The sequence below is a fragment of the Saimiri boliviensis genome, chromosome 9 (genome assembly GCF_048565385.1).
Source record: "Saimiri boliviensis isolate mSaiBol1 chromosome 9, mSaiBol1.pri, whole genome shotgun sequence".
NCBI classification, from domain to species: domain Eukaryota; kingdom Metazoa; phylum Chordata; class Mammalia; order Primates; family Cebidae; genus Saimiri; species Saimiri boliviensis.
The window spans coordinates 32,488,648-32,506,611 of NC_133457.1; the positions used below are offsets into that span (position 1 = coordinate 32,488,648).

Genomic DNA, 17,964 nt, shown 5'->3' on the forward strand with positions numbered 1-17,964 from the left:
GTACATTACTGTTCATATTATAGGTTGAGTATCACTAATGCAAAAATCTGAAATCTGAAGTGCTCCAAAATTGCAAAATGTTTTGAACACTGACATGACACTCAAAGGAAATGTTTATGGGAGCATTTTGGATTTCAGATTTTCACATTAGAGATGTTCAACCTGTAAGTATAATGCAAATATTCCAAAACTGAAAAAAAAAAAATTGAAATCCTAAACACTTCTGGTCCAAGCATTTCAGATAAGGGATACTCAGCCTGTGATACCAGTAATTGGTCATAGACGCACCATACAAATGAAAATATGGCTTAGTAGAAAGTATAGCTTTCATTTCCTCCTTCATCGAATTTTACATTTGGACATTAGGAAATGACTACTGCTTCCGTTTCACATAGTCTAGCACTTGATTGTGAAACATTCTTGGGTGTCTCAGCTGAAATTCTGCTCCCTATCTAGTTTTGTTAAGGAATTTAACACATGCCAGTTAAACCATCAGAAATGAAATAATGTAGCTTTACACTGTGTTTTAACAGATTGTTATATCAAGAAAAGGTAAATGTTTATAAAATAACATTTCTTTCTTCTTTTTTTTTCTTTCTTGAGACAGGGTCTCACTCTGTTGCCCAGGCTGGAATGCAGTGACACCACCTTGGCTCACTGCAGTCTTGACATCCGGGCTCAAATGGTCTTCCCTCCTCAGCCTTCCAGGTAGCTGGGACTACCGGTGTGTGCCACCATGCCTGGCTAATTTTTGTAAATTTTCTTTTTCTTTCTTTTTTTTTTTTTTTGTGTAGAGATGTAGGGTTCTGCTATGTTGTCCAGAATGGTCTCAGACTCCTGGGCTCAAGCTATCCGCCTGCCTCAGCCTCCCAAAATACTTTTGTAAATGTAATAAAAGGGGGAAAACGAAGTAATAGAGACCTCTGATGATTCTCACTATTTGTCTTTGTAATAAGATATTTAAAAAAGAATGTGTAGCAAACAAAAGAAAATAACAATTCTGCTAAATAAATCTCTGCTCTCCCTGACCTCTGCCATACTTTTGAACACGTATGGGGATTTTCTGTAGCGTTCTCTTCCCCTGTGCACACCGCTTAAAAAAAAACATGCTCCCGAGTTTCTACCAGTCTTTCTTCTAGAAAACAATTTTAAATGACCCTAGGTTCAAGTTTTTATTAATTCTGCAAATACTTACTGAGCATTACTAAGTGTTGGTTTCTGTGCTTCATGTAACGAGTTGACTACTATGTGCAGAATGTGGTCAGAAAGGCAAAAACATACTGATAGAGTTGACAGTATGAAGAGAAGAAGGTAGACCTCAGGCAGGGGATATTACTTGAGCAGGGCCTAGAAGGGTGAGCAGATGGTTGGTAGACAGAGTGTGGCTCATGCTGAATGACCTCGGCAGGGTTTGGGGGAATGGGCAGGTGTTAGGTACCTTTGAGGACCAGCAGGTTGTCCAATGTGGCTGAAAAACCACAAGCACAGTGATCCAGGAGGAGTCCCAAGTTGGTATAAGTTAAACAGAACTTTTAGCTTTTCTTTTTTTTTTTTTTTTTTTTTGGTAGTTGAGTAGTAGAGAGCCACTTAAGGTTTTTAAGCTGGAGAGTAACTCAGTAAGATTGGAAATTAGGAATATTTGCCTTGGCTGCTTTGAGAAACACAGGAAGAGACCAAAGTAGTAGTTAAGTGAGAAGAAAGAAATTTTCAGCTCAGGGAGATGGCAGGTAGGGAAGGGAATGAAAAAACATGAGCCAAATTTATGGAATTTGGCTGTATTAGGGATAGTATACCAGAAAGAATCAAAGTTTATGTGTGTTTATCAACTGAAAATGTAATTGACTTTGTTGAGTCCAACCTGCACCCGGAATTGAATATCTGGTAATGGAAAGATGCTGATTTTGCAAGGTTCTGTGAGGGCCTGTGTAGCCTTCTCTGTCTCTGCATACCCTGTTCCCCAGTTTCTGACACCACACTCAATAAATGTTCGTGGAAGGAGTGAATTTGGTGGATTTCGTTGAATGGCATAAGTGAGTTTACCATTGGGACAGAACCATCAGATGATTTAGGGAGGATCAAGCTAACCTGGATTTGAATCCTGACTTGGCAATTCCTAGCTCAGCAATCTTGAGCAAGTAACTGAATCTTTTGGTTTCCTCATCTGCAAGGTGAAGGATAACACTATCTCTTGGGATATAATATGATTATTCCTTATCAACTGAATGAATGAATGCACGCACATAAAATATTTAACCTAGCATCTGGTATATATCTGAGATAAATGCTCCTCAGGCATTGGCTGTTGTTACTTATGGGGAGTGTGGATGTCAGCTTGTGATTGGCAGAAAAGTATTGATGAGTTATAAGCAGAGGGCGGGAGGAGAGTAGTAGCTTGTGCGTCCTTGAGGGCCTCAACCTGGAGTGGGAGAGGGAGTAGGAGTGAGGCAGTTTAGGGAAAGCTCCTACAGAAGAAGTGAGAGAAGGAATGGTAAAGGAGAAAGACCAGGTCAGCGATAACGGGAGAGGACTTGAAAAGTTCAATGTCAGCTGTCCCAGACAAGGAGAAGGAGTCAAGGTGGAAAGTACCAAATTAAGAGAGGTCAGGGAGGGTGAGAACTGAGACTGGACACTGAGTTTGGCTGTTCAGAAAGACCCCAACCAACTGTCAAAGGAGAAGTTGCAGGAGAGCAGAAGCTAGGTTACATGTGGTCAAGGAAAAAGGGAAGATTCTATGGGATAAGAATGAAGGAAAAAGGGAAGATTCTGTGGGCTAAGGAGGGGCTTATTGCCTCAATAGAGGAAGGGACAAAAGGCGAGATTTCTAAAATATATTCTAGATGGTATGACTTTTAAGTTTGCACTGGTACAAATATGTACAAGCCCACCGCACTGTATAGTTTCTTGTTGTCCATGTGAGCAGTCTCTCTGAGATCTTCAGTGCTCAGTCTTTAAGGTCCCGATGCAAAAGCATTAGAATGGTGGCATATATATTTATAAATGAATAAAGTATAATATATAATGTAAACAATCAATTAATTGTAGTTAATACAATAAATGCAATCATGTGTTGCTTAATGCTTAATCAGTTAGATCATATGTGCTGATAAGGCCCAGGGGTCATATTTCAGTTCTTATCTCCTCGGTCAGTTTCCTGCAGTGAAGCTGTTGACTGGAAGGGCAGCAGGCCAAGTAGGAGTGGGGACCCATCAGCACGATGTCATCACTGATGCCCCGGCCAGTACTCAGTCCACACTTGGCTGGCTAGAGCATGCCTCCCGAGGAGAAGTAAGGCCAGAGCATTTTCACAGAGTGGAAGGAATTCCTGGTCCTAGTGTGTCTGACTTTCTACCAGACAACATAAGTTTTGATGCTAGAAAGCAACTTTGAGCCCTACTGAGAGAAAGAGGACACCAGGAGGAAACATTAGAGGAACAAGATTAGAAAAACAAGATTTGACCTCTGACCTTGAGCAGGGCTGCCACACTGCAGCTAGGTAACCTCCTTACCACCCACACGACCATGTGTAGCAGCCCCAACTCTCGGAGGACTGCACGTACACAGCACTGTATTCCTTGACATCTTTTTTCAAACTGTGTCCTTCCCCATTGTTTATCTGGTGAGCATTGTGTGTCATTAGGTAATAGTCATGGTGCAAACATCATAGAGTGTACTTACACAAACCTGGAGAGGCTAGCCTAATACACACTTATGCTAAATGGTATAGCCTATTGTTTCTGGGCGACAGACCTGTAAGCATGTTACTGTACTGAATATTTCAGGTGTTTGTAACACAATGATATTTGTGTATCTAAACATAGAAAAATAGTACAAATCTGGTATTACGGGATCACCATCATATATGTTCTTTGTCGTTGACCGAAATGTCATTGCGCAGCACATGACTGTACGTTATAACCAACACTTAATGAGTTCTGTGGGCCAGCAGTGTTATAAGTGCTTTCGTTGGTATTATCTCATTTAATCCTCCCAGCAACCCTATGAGGTATAGGTGGTATTATTCTCATTTTGTAGCTGAGGAGGGCTAGGTAACTTGCCCAGAGTCACACAGCTGGTAAGTGGTAGAGCCAGGACTAAGTATACCAGGTGGTCCAGCTGCAGAGCCCATGCCGTTAACAGCCATATTCTGTTGCTTACTTTACTTTGTTGCTGAATTGCTTAGGATTGCAAATGGCATTAGATATAATCTTTGATGAAACAGGAATATACCAAAGGGAGGAAAATTGAATATGAAGGAAAGGGCTGCTGGTTGCTGGTGGAGCAGTGTTTCAGAGAGAGTAGGCAGGACTAGGACCAAGAGTGCAGGTAGAGGGTCACTAATGGAAAAATCACCCGACTTGATTTTTAGGAGAGGAGGGAAGAGAGGGTTGGCAAAATTAGGGCGAAAGAAAGAGGTTAGGGATTTTGTAGGAGGGAGAGAAAGGTAGATAATATTAGAAGATACTTTGAGGTGGTGAGAGAGAGCACCATCCATCATGAGAATTACCAAGTGGATTTTCGAAAATGGTCTCCACTAATAGTTTGATGAGATCTAGTAGTCCTATGGAGTAGAAGGCCTGCGTGACTCGGGTTAGGATGGGACATGCATTGACCTTGACAGATTTCCAGAGCACCCTTTGGTAAAGCTGTGAAGGTCACACCTTCCAAGGCGAGGGCTGTATTTTGGTTAGTTGCTGATTTGCTGCCCCAAGTGGAGTAGACGTAGCAGGTTGAAGTAAGAGTCATGTTGTCTTTTTCTTGGCTTGTGAAGACGTCCCAGGCTTACAGGACAAAGAGAAACAAAAAGCAGATGAAAGAATAAAGGCAATAGAGACATTTTGAATTTGAGGGGTGTTGAGCCATGAATGGCACATTCCTGAATTGCTCCCTAGTCAAACCTATTCAAGGCCTTCTAGAAATTAGATACATCATGTAAAATAGTGCTTTTCAAACAATCTGTAGGGAAGAGCGCTTTCTGTTGTTAAGGTTGTCAACTGTTTCCATTTTATAAAATATTGTATGATAAATGAATTCAAAAATTGATTAAAAACAAAGACATGAAGAGTGCAAACCCAGTTTGTTTCCTGTTACTAGATTCAGCAGGCACAAGATTGTTCTGTGAAATTGTTAGAGTTTCTAAGTGCCTGCTTTTAATTTCTGAAATTAGTTCTTCATGGACTCCTTACACACTCAGAAGGAACAGTGGACCTCACTTTGCCCAGTACTGATGGAGAATTGAATGGCAGCTCCCTGATAAGACCCTGGCTTGTTTACAGAGTTTCCATTCCCTGAGCTCTTCTCAGAGTGCCTAGCCCAGTGCACAGCTCATTGTGGATACTCATCAAATAAATGCCAGCTAAATGATCCCTTTAATAGGTGAGTTTTGATGCAGGATAAAATTACGTTAGTATGATAACAAGTCTTTCAAAAAGAAGTTAATTAAAATGTATACATATGGGGGTAGGCTGAACTAAAGCAAACTGTGCTTTACCTTGTTTGGCAATTTTCAAAAACCACGTCTTTGCAGATTTCAAAAACCTTAGTTCCCAGGATACCATTTGTCCCTTGTGCTGTGTATGCACTAACCTCAGCCACAGTTCGTCTTTTGGTTTTAGATTGTGTCAGCAGCTAAGGTGTGTGGAGCTGCCAATGAGTCACCGTCAGTGAAGAGCCTCCGCTTGCTTATTGCTGATCAAGACTTTTCCTTTAAAGCTGGCCAGTGGTAAGTGGCTTTTCTGTGTTTCAAGTGTATACGTTTAAGAAGCTGCCATCAGATAGAAGGGATTATTTTTTCTTCTGGAAAAGACTTCTCTGGCCAGCTATTCCCTTGAGGAAGAGGAATTCTAGCTCCTATCTGCTCAGAGTGAGCCTTTGTTGGCACAGAGGATCTGATTCCTTTCCTGGCCTTAGAGCCCTTGGGTTTTGAGCCTGTGGCTCCCTCAGTCATATATGAAAATTGCTTTCTTGAGTTTTCCTCATTCAAACAAAGCAGCTAGTTCTGGTCCATGGAACTGACAGCTCTGATAATTACGCTCTTTGGGAACAGTTGCTAACAGAATGCACTTCAGTAATCTAATCTCCTTGAGTTATGTGTTGCTTTTTAAAAATTAGTCGTCTTTGTGTCCAGTGCAGAGTGAACAAAGCATCCTGAAGAGAAGAGGAACTAGTGATGTCATCACAGGGCTCACTACCCTCTTGACTGAATTCTTGTATCATACGTACCTTACCTGGGTTCAATTTAAAATACTTGGCTTAATTTCTTATCAGGATTCCCCAGTCAGACCCAGCTTCCCCTAACCCCCACACAAATCATAAGTCTAGCCCATTTGACTTGAGACCGATCAGCATGCTGCCCGGGTTAACAGCTCAGCTGTCTCCCTTTTTCTCCAAATGGGGCCTCACTGAGCTTCAGTTCAAGTTCAGTTGTAAAGAAAGCAACTTGAATTTCCCGAGGAAAGGTGTGTTTGGGTGTGTGTGTCCTTGATTTAAATAAAGCATTCATTTCTAAATGAATTCCTGGCATGTCAGTCTTGATAGTGTTTCTTAGGAGTCACTTGACTAATTTTGGCAGCCCATCTGGAAATGTGGTTTTGTTAGGAGGAGGATGTGTGATAATAGCAAGTGTGATAATAGCAAGAGTTAGCAGTCTTGTGTGTTAATAGTTTGCCTTTGAATTTAGAACTAGAAAACAAGATGCTGATTGCAATAATTTGCGTTTGTGAAGCAATTTACTGCAGTCTTTGCACATGTTCGATGATACACATTAAATGCATTTTGCCTGTTTTAGGGGGTGGACAACATATTTACCCTTCAAAAATGGTTTAGCAGTCATTACGTCGAAAAGTGGAAACTTTAATTGTAATGATCTGTTCTTCCGTATTTCCTTTCTGTGGAAGTGTTTGTGTCATTTGCACAGCACTGTGTCTCTGTGCCTTCAACTCTGAATCCTGCCAAGACTCAGACCCAGCCTCCTGGTTAGGAAAAGCCTGTGCATTGGTTATTGTGTTGCCACCATGGTGTGCCTGCAAGTGTAATGTACTCGCAAACTTCAGTTACCTGATTAGAAAATGTCCTTATTCCCTAGTGATAGTTGTAGAAATAGAGTCCTGTGATTCTCAAGATGATATGATTTGGGGTTGGTGTTACGCATACCATCCCAATGAATGGATTTGGTCATTTCACTGAATTTAGGCCTGAGTTTAATATGTGCCTGTCAGATTTCTTCAGAGGTCAGACTTGGTGGGTAAGGATCACTGACTGGTCAGTGGTGATGCTTTTCCTCCCAGTTGTTGATCAGCATTCATTCCAGGCCCCTGGGCCCTCCTCTTTCAACAGATTGCACCCTTACCATTGATTTATGGTTCTAGGGGTTGTGAGTTCCTTTTGATATGTGACCTTATGGGTAAAGAATGGCTATTTTGCTTGGGTTGGTAGTGCTGTTGCTTAGCATGGCTTTGTGCTGTAGGCTCTCTCTCAGGCCATCAGCTTGGTAGTAACCGCCATGTGGCACTTTGGAGAAGAGGGCAAGGATTAGGGAGAGGAGTGAGGATGTGGCTGCCAGGCAGTTTGTGTAGTTAGGATTGTCAGACTAGAGAGCTGTTAGAAATCAAGGAGAGGGTTGCTGTTGGGCTTGTCTTTGGGGTTAGAGATTGGGCCATGATTCCACATCTCTGATTTTTTGACCAGTGGCTCCCTCTGATACCTACTAAACTCTGAGAATGAGGTTCCAGGCCCAACTGTAACTAAATCAATGAATGTTGTCTATGACTAGCTGGAGCTTTAGCCACAGATCCCCGTGTAGACACCTTCAGCATAGATGAGATACAGGCCTGAAGGGGCTCTTTTTGCACTACACTGTATTTTTCCTGGGCCCTGCAGAGAGGACGGATTCCTGTAGCAGGAAACCAGTTCCAAGAGCTCTAGCAATCCATTCCTGAGAGAAGGGCCAAAGGCAGATGCCACCTCAAAACATTTCACACATGAGCAGGGCTAAACTTGGTTCATCTTACTAGTAGACCTACCTTGCCAGCTCCTTAGTGAGTCTGCCCTTCACCAGAATTCCTCCTCCCTGGGGGTGGAAAGATTGGCACTCACTCTTGGGTCTGGAGCATGCCACCACTAGTCCTCACACAGGTGCAGCTGCCCTGAGTTTTTAGATTCACATTTGGCTGTGGCACTCACTGCCTGCCTCCAACAATGGTGGTGCTACTGTGGGTAGCAGTGTATTGTCGCCTAGTGCCGTGAAGACTACGCAGCTCACATGCTTGCTTTCTACCAGCCAGCTCTGTGATGTGGGCAGTTTTCTTATTTGTCTGGCTTCAGTTCTCATATCTTCAAAGAGGGAGCAATAGACTATGTTTTGGGATATTTAAAGTGTTTAGCATAATGCCTAATGTTAACTTTGATTTTAGCTTTTGTTATTGCTAGTATTTCATTCAGTCAGTTAGATCTTATGTACTGGTAAGGCCCACGGGTCATATTCCAGTTCTTATCTCCTTGGTCAGTTTCCTGCATTGAAGCTGTTGATTGGAAGGGCAGTAGGCCAAGTAGGAGTGGGGGACCATCGCCACGATGTCATCACTGATGCCCCGGCCAGTACTCAGTCCACACTTGGCTGGCTAGAGCATGCCTCCTGAGGAGAAGTAAGGCCAGAGCATTTTCACAGAGTGGAAGGAATTCCTGGTCCTAGTGTGTCTGACTTTCTACGAGATAACATAAGTTTTGATGCTAGAAAGCAACTTTGAGCCCTACTGAGAGAGAGAGGACACCAGGAAGAAACATGAGAGGAACAAGAGTAGAAAAACAAGACTTGACCTCTGCCCTTGAGCAGGGCTGCCACACTGCAGCTAGGTAACCTCTTTACCACCCACATGATCATATGTGGCAGCCCTGCCTCTCGGAGGACTGCAGTACACAGCACTGTATTCCTTGACATCTTTTTTCAAACTGTGTCCTTCCCCATTGTTTATCTGGTGAGCATTGTGTGTCTTTTAAGACTGTTTAAAGGGCATCGCTTCTGTGAAGTCTTTCTTAATTCCTTTACTCCTGGTAGAATCGATTCCTTCCTGTGCTATGCTAAGCAGATTTTATCATTGCCCATTTAATTGTATGTATTTGTTAATTTTCCTTCTCTCAGACTGGATTTATTGAGGGCAGGAACTAAGACATATATGCATGTTTGTACCTCCAACAAGTACCACAGTGCCTGTATATGGTAGGCGGGTGCTCTCTTTGGTGTTTGCATTAAGTGAGTGAGCGAGGGGCTCTGGGAAACTGTAAGCAAGGACTAAAGGGTTCTGGGATCTCATAGTATAGCTGCTGTGTGCTTGGCACTGAGCTCCCTTTGTGGGCAGGACCCAGCCACCTAGTGTGTCGTAGTTGGATGTGGACATCCACTGCTTCACTGCACACCTAGGCTCCTTCTGCATACACTCACTCATTGGGTATATAGTAAGGGCTTTAACTCATGGCTCCAAGAGTGCTCATCCTGCAAAGGACATTTTTAAAGGTGCATGTTTAAAGTTTACTTCTTTCTTGGACAGATGTTTTATGAAATACTTATTGTGCATATTTTCTTAAATCCATTCAGATGAAGTTTTTATATAACTTAAATTTTTCTGGTTTTTTTTTTTTTTTTTTTTTTTAATGAAGGAGTTCTTTCTCCAAAGTTACTAGAGAAGCGGGTTCCCTTTCATTCAACTGAGAGAATGGTCTTCATCAGCATTGAGCAGCAGAGGGCACTGTAGTTCAGGAGATGAAGCAGCAAAAGTAGCTCATTAATGTATTTATTTTGTAAACATGGAAATAATGGAGATTTTATATACCTCCTCTGTGATGACATATAGCAACTGTGTTAACAAATGCTAATGATAGTCTTTAAAATTTTTATCTTGTCTGAGGTGAAACAAAAGTTAAAGTATTCATGGAAAAAAGTCAAGTGAAAACAGGTTAACGTTGACTAAAGACCTTTTTGGGAGCACTTCCAATCCAGAACTGGTTTTTAAAGACCATAATAAATGACTGGAAAGGTAAGGCCATAGATTGGAGGAGGATTTTTTTTTTTAAGGTCATAGATCAAATCAGAGAACATCTTGTGCCTTTCTTTTAAGCCTATATGTGAGTAAGCAACTGGGGAATGATGGTATTTTTTGTCCTGTAATGGCTGTGAAACACCTAGATAGGATGTTTATGTTTCCCAGGTATGGGGATGAGAATTTTTTTTAGTTTTATGTCGTAATACATTTTTCTTGGTATGTAACTAGGTTTATTGTTAGAATCCTCACCAAAAAGTTTCTGTGGCATAGAATTATTGAAAGCTTGAAACCCAGGAGCTCTAGACTACAGGATGTGGTTAGAAGAAAAGAAGGAAACATGAGACTTGTGTAACTCAGAGGCTGTATCAACCTATTAAGTTTGCCAAATGCTAGTGGGAGAGTTTTTGTTACTTTTCTTGCCCCTTTTCATACTTTTTAAAACTTGAAAAAACTGTTAGATTGAGATATAGTCATATAAAATTCAAACATTTAAAGTGTGCAATTCAGAGGTTTTAGTATATTAAGAGAGTTGTGCGGCTATCAGCACAATCACTTTTAGAACACTTTTATCATCTCAGAAAGAAACTCTGTAAGATTATTAATTCCCCATCCTCCTGCCCAGCTTAGATGACCACTAATCTATTTTGTCTCTATGGATTCGTCTATTCTGGATATTTTTTATCAGTGGAATCATATAATACAGTGTGTGGTCTTTTTGTGATTGGCTTCTTTCACTTAACATGATTTCAGTGTTCATCTATGTTGTAGCCTATATCAGTACTTCATTCCGTTGTTTGGATATACCACATCGTGTTTACATCTTCATCAGCTGATGGACATTTAGATTGTTTTCCACTTTGGAGCTATTGTGAATAATGCTGCCATTAACATTCATGTACAAGTTTTTGAGTGGACATATAGTTTCACTTATCTTGGGTCTAAACCTGGGTGTGTAATTATTGGGTCATAGGCTAACTCTGTTTAACATTTTCAGGTACTACTAAATTGTTTTGTAGAGGGGCTGTGCCATTTTACATTCACACCAGCAATGTGTAAGTGTTCCAGTTTCTCCAGACCTCACTAGCACTATTTGTCTCTTTGATTATAGTCATCCAGGTGGATATGAAGTGGCAGCTCATTATGATTTTGACTTACATTGCCCTAATGACTGTTGATGTTGGACATCTCTTCATGTGCTTATTAGCCATTTATATATCTTCTTTGAAGAAATGTTAAGAGTGTTTTGCCCATTTTTTATTTGGTTGTCTCTTTATTACTGAGTTGTAAGAGTTCCTTTTGTAATCTGAATGCAAGTACCTTAATATTAATAGATACATTATTTAAAAATATTTTTTCCCATTCTGTAGATTGTCTTCAAAACTTTCTTTTTGTTTTTTTGAGATGGAGTCTCATTCTGTTGCCCAGGCTGGAGAGCAGTGGTGCAGTCTGGGCTCACTGTTACCTCCGCCTCCCAGGTTCTAGCGATTCTCCCACCTCAGCCTTCTGAGTAGCTGGGACTACAGGTGCGTGTGCCATCATGCCCGACTAAGTTTTGTATTTTTAGTAGAGGCGGGGTTTTACCATGTTGGCCAAACTGGTCTCAAACTCCTGACCTCAGATGATCTGCCCATCTCAGCCTCCCAAAGTGCTAGGATTTGTACAGGCATGAGCCACTGCGCCCTTTCTTGATGATAACATTTGTAGCACAAAGTGTTTAATATTGATGAAATCTAGGTTCTCTTTTTTTTCTCTGACCTTTTAGGTTTTGATCATATCTAAGAAGCCATTTCCATGAAGTTTTACTCCTGTGTTTTCTTGTAAGAGTTTATAATTTTAGCTCTTACATTTAACTCTCTGCCCCATTTTGACTTAATTTCTGTATATGTTGTGAGATAGGGGTCCAAATTCATTCTTTTGTATGTGGTTTTTCAGTTCTCTTTAGTGCCACTGTTGAGTAGACTGTTTTTTTGCCATTTAATTGGCTTGGCACCCTTGTCAAAAATCAATTCACCATGAATTTAAGGCTTTATTTCTGGACATTCCATTCTTTTCCATTGATCTACATGTCTGTCCTTATGTCAGTACAACAGTGTCTTCATTACTGTAACTTTCTAGTAACTTTTGAAATCAGAAGGTGTAAGTCCTGCAAATGTATACTTCTTTTTCAGGATTGTTTTAATGATTCTGGGTTCCTCAAATTTCCATAAAATTTTATGATCAACTTGTCAGTCTCTACAATGAAACCACCTGTAGTTTTAGTAGGTATTACATTGAATCTGTGGGTTAATTTGAGGAGTATAGTCCTCTTAGCAATATTAAGTCTTCCATGTCACGAACATGGGATCTGCTTCTATTTATTTAAATGTTCAATTTTTTTTTCCAGTGGTGTTTTGTAGTTTTTGTTGTGTAAGTCTTACACTTATTTTGTTAAATTTATTCCCAATTATTGTATTCTTTTTTATGCTATTGTAAGTGTAATTGGTTTTCTAAATTTCATATTTGGATTGTTTGTTGCTAGTGTATGGAAATACAGTTGATTTTTGTCTGTTGATCTTGTATCCTGCAAACTTACTAGAAATTATTAGTTCTAATATCTTTTTAGTAAGTACTTTAGTATTTTCTATATATGGCAGCATACCATCTGCAGCTTCTACCTCTGCAATCTGAATGCCTTTTATTTTCTTGTTTACTTATCTTGGCTAGAACCTTTAGTATAGTGTTGAGTTGGAGTGGTAAAAGTAGACATCCTTGTCTTATTTATCTTGGAGGGAAACTTTCAGCCTTTCACCATTAAGTAGGATGTTAGCTGTTCTGAATCCCTTTTATTTCATTTTCTTGTTTACTCACCTTGGCTAGAACCTCTAGTAAAATGTTGAGTTGAAGTGGTGAAAGTAGACATCCTTGTTTCTCTTAGTGGGGAAACTTTCAGCCTTTTACCATTTAAGTAGGATGTTAGCTGTGGGTCTTTTATAGATGCCCTTTATCAGGTTGAGAAAGTTCCCAATTATTCCAAATCTGTTATTTTTGTTATGAAAAAGTGTCAGATATTGTCAAGTTTTTTCTTCCTCTATTGAGATGATCATGTTGGTTTTATCATTTAGTCTACTGAATGGTGTATTATATTGATTTATTTTCCGATGTTAAACCAGTCCCGTATTCCTGGAATTTTTCTGTCTGTATTCAGAAGGGATATTGGTCTGTTGTTTTCTGTCGATGTCTTTGTCTGGCTTTGGTATGAGGGTAATACTGGCCTCATAAAATTAGTTGGAAAGTGTTCTCTTCTGTTTTTGGAAGATATTTTGAAGGATTGGTATTAATTTTTAGTACTTACCAGGATGTCATTTGGACCTGAGCCTGCCTTTGTTTGTTTGTTTGTTTGTTTATGTTTTTGAGATGGGGTTTCGCTCTTGTTGCCCAGGCTGGAGTACAATAGCACAATCTCAGCTCACTGCAACTTCCGCCTCCCGGGTTCAAGTGATTCTTCTGCCTCAGCCTCCCACATAGATGGGATTACAGGCATGCACCCCCATACTTGGCTAATATTTGTTTTTTGGTTTTTGGTTTTTTTTTTTTTAGTGGAGATGGGGTTTCGCCATGTTGGTCAGGCTGGTCTCGAACTCCTGATCTCAGATGATCCACCTACGTTAGCCTCCCAAACTGCTGGGACAGGCATGTTCCACCACACCTGGCTTGGACCTGAGCTTTTCTTTGTGGGAGGTTTTAAAATTATTAACTCAGTCCTTTAACTTGTTATAAGTATGCTCAGATTTTCTTTCAGATTTGATAGTTTATGCCATTTTAAGAATGTGTGCATTTCATGTAAGTTAGCTAATTTTTTGGCATATAGTTGTTCATGGAACTCTTTTATAGTTCTTTTTCTTTCTGTAAGCTTTTTGATGATGTCTCCTCTTTTATTCTTGATTTTAGTAATTTTTTTTTTCATAGTCTAGCAAAGGTTTGCCAATTTTGTTTAACTTACCAATTTTTAAAATTGCTTAAACAATAATCATTTATTTGGCTTTCCTTTTAGGGTTGATTTCTTTATTCCAGGAGTCTCTGTGGTTGGTGGGTTTTCAATATGCTCCAGTCCCAGACTGCTAGAACAAGAGAGAATGATAGAATTGGCAGTGAAATATACGAACCACCCTCCTGCCCTCTGGGTTCACAATAAGGTAAGCAAACTGCCTGTTTAAACTCGATAATCTGGGAAATCTCTGGCACCCACAAAATTTGTGTTAAGGTCGTTTGATTCACCCAAGAAACTGGGTTTCAGTAAAAGGATACATGCCCACAAAGAGCGTCTAAGAAAGGTCAAAGAAACTGATGCATTAAGTATGAGTCAGAGACTTTGAAATCTGGAAATATTTTCTGGGTCACCAAACAGTATTCACTTGAATACTGCTTTAGAATTAAAATATTTTCTATTTTATGCAAGTTATAAAAAATTGGCTGTCTGTATCATATAAATGGTAAATCTATAAATCAGATTATTTTGTCCTAACCATCCTAAATAAAGGGAATTGAATTAGTATTCTATCATTTGGAGGGGAGACTGTCTGATTACATAGTACTGCTTCTTGCCAGAGATGAGCACAGCTAAATCCACGATGCCATTGCCTCTCCATTTCAGTCTCTGGAAAGCTCTTCACTTGGGATTCTGAGAGAGAATCCAATTTGACTGCTGTTAATAACTCATACTTCACCACAGGGCTTAACACAATCCTACAGAAGCTGCCTGTCATTACCTCTAGAACTCTGATAACAAAGAATGCGCTCAGAACAGATCAGTTACTCGTTGTCTTAGTTTTTGACCCTTCTGTCCTTTTCACTTTTTGCCTTTTCTATCCTTTTCCTTTTCCTTTTGCTGCCACTTCATCACTAGAGTGTCTTCTATATTTACCAACAACCTCTATCCCATCCCAGGCTTTTTCTTACCTTCTTTACCAAAAACATATACCAGTACAAATATGGCATCAAAAGCAGCATTTTCTTGTTTCCTGGAAATCATTGGGAATCAACAAAGGAAAAAGAGAACAAAAACTCTGTTTTCAGCAAAACTTGGAAACACACTCTAGTATATTTTTAAAGGTTGCAGAAAATTACTGCGTTTCTGTAGGAGCCACATGGAAATAAGTAGAGGAGAGAGGGCAAGAGTAGCAAATCTCATAGAGCACCAACAAAAATATACTACATAAGGGAGTGCGGTGGAACTTACAGCTATTGTCTGCCAAAGGGGGTATGGAAACACAGTTGAGTTTTGCGGCTGCAGAAGTCCCACCTGGACGCAGCAAGGTTCAGTTAGGAGAGAAAGCACATGAAAAATGACACAGACAAATCATGTTTGTAGGAACTAATACATCCTGTAGTGGCTGAAGAGAACTTTTATGTTGGAAAAACCAGCTAGCTTAGAGGATACTCTCTGGCCTGTCCTCCAATATAGAACCCTCCTACAAATAGTTGGTCCAAAAAAAAAAAAAAAAAGCACAGTTCATTTTAGTCTCATGAAAGAAATCAAAGAAGACATAAGTAAATAGAGAGATGTACTGTGTTCATAGATTGGAAAACTCAACATAGTACAGAAGTCAGTTCTCTTTAAATTGATATATAGATGTAACATAACACTAATCAAAATCTCAACAGGATTTTTTTATAAATATGGACAAAGTGATTTTAAAATTTATATGGAATAAAAAAGGACCTAGGATAGCTAAAACAATTTTGGAAAAGAAGAATAAAGTGAGAAGAATCCCATTAGTCAAATTTAAGATTAAACTACATCATTCAAAACAGTATGGTATTGGTGAAAGGAGAAACACATCAAATAATATAACAGAATAAACAGTTCAGAAATAGAATGACACCTATGCAGTCATTTTATTTTCGACAGAGTTGCTAGATTCATTGGAAAAATTGAATGGCAAAAGGAGAGCCTTTTCAACAAATAGTTCTGGAACAATTTTGCATCTATATGCAAAAAACAGAAAGCCTTCAATTTAAACCTCATACTTTATATTCAGAATTAACTCAAAATGGGTTGTAGATCTAAATATAAAACATGGTACTGTAAAAGTTCTAGAAGAAAACAGGAAATACTTGGAACTTGAGAATAGGTAAAAAGTTCTTAAACACAGTGCCACAAGCAAGATACATCAGAGAAAAGGTTGACAATAGGACATGGTCAGAATTACAACTTCTTCTACAAAAGACATTTAACACAACTGAAAAACAAGCTATAGACTGGGAGAAAATATTTACAAATAAAATATCTAACACAGGACTTGAATCTAGAATATATAAAGAAATCTCAAGAGTCAACAAAACACAAGTAACACGATTTTTTTAAATGGGCAAAGGATTGAATAGACACTTTACTAAAAAAGGATATCCTTATTTTCATTGCAAATAAGCAATGAAAAGGCGTTCAGACATTATTAACCCTGAAGGAAATGTAAATTAAAACCCTATGTGGTGGAATACCACTACAGACCTAGTCCAGTGTCTAGAATTAAAAATATTGACAATACCAAGCGTTGGCAAGGATGTAGAGCAACCGAAACTCTCATATATTGCTTATATTGCTAGTGGGAATGCACAATAGTACAGCCAATCTGGAAAGCGTATTAGCAGTTTTGTAGAAAGTTAAACATACACTTAGCATATGACCCAGCAATACCACTTCTGAGTGCCTTAGAGAAATGAAGGCTATGCTCACATAAAAGCATAACGTGAATATTTATAGCAGTTCTTATAATTATTAAAAACTGTTAGAAACAACCCAGATGTCCCTCAGCAGGTGAATGGATAACCTGTGATAGATTCATCCAAGGGACTGCTATTAAAGGGATGAATTATTGATGCACACAGCCTTGTGGGCAAATCTCAGAGGCATTCTGTTGAGTACAAGAAGACAGTCCCAAAAGGTTACATACAGTATAATCCCATTTTTTTCATATTCTGGAAGACAAAGATACAAGGTGTGAAATAAATCAGTGGTTGACTGGGGTTGGGGTGACTGAAAAGGCAGGAGCATAAAGGGATAGCAGAGGGGAATAATTTCAGGGGGTGATGGAACTAGTCTATGTTTTGATTTTGATGGTTGTTACCCAGATCTATATGTGTGTTAAAATTCATAGAAACATACACCAAAAGAAAAAGATGTCTGTTAAGGGAATTTTAAAAATAATTTTTAAAAAATCTGCAGGAGCAACAAAATATATTCTTGTGGTTTACACATCAAGTTGTGTCTGTCCAGGATAGCCCCCAGATGCCTGTGTGGGCATTTCCGTTGTAAGTGTATGCTGTCACATTTTTACCCTGCAGCCTCCTGAGTCTCTCTTTCAGTGTGGCCTCAGCTGCCTCATTCCTTTTTGGATTCTCTATGGATTTGCCACTCATTACTGTCTCTAGGCTGCTCCTAGAGGTGCTAAAATACGTTGCTGGGGTGAGATCAACAAGGTGTCCACATGCCCCTTGCTCAGAGTTGAAATAAGCATAGCCATCCCAGCTCCTAGTGCCATGAACATCTCCCCATCCTCCCTGTTATCCTTAGCCTCCCATGCGACCTGGCCTGGTCCTGGTCCACAGTGTCCTGCTTGGTTTCATGCCTCATTGGCATTTCAGTGAAGGAACTTATTCTTACAGGCTGTAGAAAATCTTAAAGTGGTGTTGCCTGAATGCGCATCCTAATTGTAGTACTTGCTCTAGTCTGCCCAGTGGGAGTTGCAAACAGCCTTTATGAAGTCAGATTTTTCTTGGACCCATTTTCAGGTGGCTAGTTTCCTCCTGAGGATTTGTCTTATTAAACCATTAGAGTGGACAATGGAGGCACGTGAATGTCTGGGTGGCAGCAGGCTGCACCATTGAGACGTGGAATAAAGTGCCATAAATGTCTTCCTTTTTTAAAAAATCTGCTTTGGCTCAAGCTCTTGGCAGG

At 39.7% G+C, this 17,964-nt stretch overlaps 1 protein-coding gene across 8 annotated transcripts in view; it reads left to right on the forward strand.

The window, feature by feature from the left end:
• The window catches only part of OXNAD1 (oxidoreductase NAD binding domain containing 1), a 108,551-nt gene that overhangs the window by 29,660 nt on the left and 60,927 nt on the right, over nt 1-17,964 (forward strand). For all 8 annotated transcript variants that reach the window (XR_012519190.1, XR_012519191.1, XR_012519192.1 and 5 more), the window contains 2 exons: nt 5,613-5,719; nt 14,062-14,203. Coding sequence is in view for 5 of the 8 variants with exons in the window: in XM_074405691.1 (XP_074261792.1) it covers nt 5,613-5,719; nt 14,062-14,203 (249 nt within the window). In the remaining 3 variants the exon portion in view is untranslated. The remainder of the gene's footprint in view (nt 1-5,612; nt 5,720-14,061; nt 14,204-17,964) is intronic.